The 2,055-nt window shown below is 35.8% G+C and overlaps 1 protein-coding gene across 1 annotated transcript; it reads left to right on the top strand.

The window, feature by feature from the left end:
- Positions 1–430: 430 nt before the first annotated feature.
- On the top strand, positions 431–1,625 carry LOC131054576 (probable CCR4-associated factor 1 homolog 6). Its single transcript, XM_057989118.2, has one exon. It carries the CDS (start codon positions 745–747, stop codon positions 1,600–1,602), a length of 858 nt encoding a protein of 285 aa, XP_057845101.2. The 5' UTR covers positions 431–744; the 3' UTR covers positions 1,603–1,625.
- The last annotated feature ends 430 nt before the right edge of the window (positions 1,626–2,055 follow it).

Genomic DNA, 2,055 nt, shown 5'->3' with positions numbered 1-2,055 from the left:
TTTTAGCTTTGACCTTTTTCATAACCAATACTCCTTGTATTGTAAGTTGGTATTTGGGAATTGAGAATATTATCTAATATTTTCATACATTTCTCATTCTTCAGGTCTTTGTTCAATTAAGTACTCATTTTCTTAAAAAAAAATTCTCAAAGAAACAATTTAATGTTCTAACTTCTCACAATCCCATAGTGTGTCTCATTACTACTCAAAAACCAGAACCTTAGTTATAAGTAATTAAGTGACATACAAAGACAAAAAAAAAACATCAAAATCTATACCTCTGAATATACAAAATTGATTATAAACACTACTAATACACTTCCCCTAATCAATTATAAACTCAAACCAACCTTAACAAACAAAACATAAAAAAAAGCCAACAAGATTTCTTGGTCATATAAATTGCCTCAATATCACAGAATATTTCATCTCAAACGGTCAGCTTAATACATCTTTTTTCCGCACTGTCCATTGACTTTTCTTCCATCAGCTTTAGTGCAGACAGGAAGTTTTTCGGCTCGAGCAATATTCAAAACACTTAAAAATGTTCTTTCCTCATTGGGTGAATTTTCCGGATTGAAAATTGGTCCGGGCGGGCCAATTTAACCAAAACCCACTTGATTCTGAGTAATTTCGAGATCCTGAGGTTTTCTTCGCTTTTGCAGTATTCGGGTTTTCCTGGGTTCTGCTGAGGATTTCTTTTACGATTGCTGAGCAGCATTGCCTTACGTTCAGGCATCACTAATGGCAAGTGCAGGGACAAGCACCGGTACAACGACCAGCACAGGTGATGGTCTTTTAATTCGTGAGGTATGGGCAGCTAATCTGGAAGAAGAATTCAGGTTAATTAGTAAAATCGTAGATGATTATCCATACTTAGCCATGGACACAGAGTTTCCTGGGGTTGTTTTTTACCCTGTGGGCAGTTTCCAGAGTGATGCAGAATACAAGTACGCCGAGCTCAGAGACAATGTGAATCTATTGAAATTAATTCAATTGGGTTTCACATTTTCCGATAAGAATGGCAACTTGCCCAAATGTGGAACTAATCAGGAATGCGTCTGTCAGTTCAATTTCAGGGAGTTCAATAGCCATATTGATAAGCATAATAGTTTTTCGATCGAGATGCTTAAGAAGTGTGGTATTGATTTTCAGAGGAATGAGCAATATGGTATTGATTCCAAAGTTTTTAGGGATCTTTTCATGTCCTCTCGGGTGGTGCTAAATGAGAATGTGCTGTGGATTAGCTTTCAAGGGAAATATGATTTTGGGTACCTGATAAAATTGCTCACGAACCAAGATCTGCCGAAAGATCAAGCTGAATTTTTCAAGCTATTTAGGACCTATTTCCCTAAATCGTATGATATCAAGAATTTGTTAAAACTTTGTAGTAAAGAGCTCCGTGGTGGATTGGAGAATCTTGCAAACAAACTGAAGGTGGAAAGGGTTGGAACTAAGCATCAAGTTTGCTCTGATAGCTTGCTTACTTCACGTGTGTTTTGGAAGCTGCAACAGGGTTTTAGTGAAGAACATGCATGGATTTCTTTTAGAGATTTAAGGCATGTACAGTCTTTAGTTATTGAGGAAACTAATTGTAGTTAAAAATAATTGGATCTTTAGTTTCTCCGTGGTAGTTGTTTATTTTCAGTATAACTTGAATTTCTTGGATATGAATGGAGTATGTATGTATAATGGAGGACAAGATCAATTAAAAGATATCATTATGGAAATTGTACAATACTTTGGTGATGAGGAATAGTTTATATCATTAAATGTTTAGAAATTGCATACACATGGCTGCTTCTTTTATGCAAGGAGAACAGATGGAGTATATTGGTAAGTTTTACTTTTTGATCAAGACGTGGTAGGTTATTACAACAATATTGTTCCAGTCCATCAGGTCATTTTCTAGTAGCTTGCTTAATTCATCTAATCCTTGCACATTGCTGCAGAGCTTTAAATTGGAATTATTTAGCATCACATGGTTTTTAGTCTGCTGATAAAGTGATCAGCAGGTCTTGATTGGCCCTTTTGTGTACCCATGCCTTTGGTAAA

The sequence above is a fragment of the Cryptomeria japonica genome, chromosome 3 (assembly GCF_030272615.1).
Source record: "Cryptomeria japonica chromosome 3, Sugi_1.0, whole genome shotgun sequence".
Taxonomy (NCBI): Eukaryota; Viridiplantae; Streptophyta; class Pinopsida; order Cupressales; family Cupressaceae; genus Cryptomeria; species Cryptomeria japonica.
The sequence above is the reverse complement of the archived record's forward strand: the minus strand, read 5'-3'. Positions and strand labels throughout refer to the sequence as shown.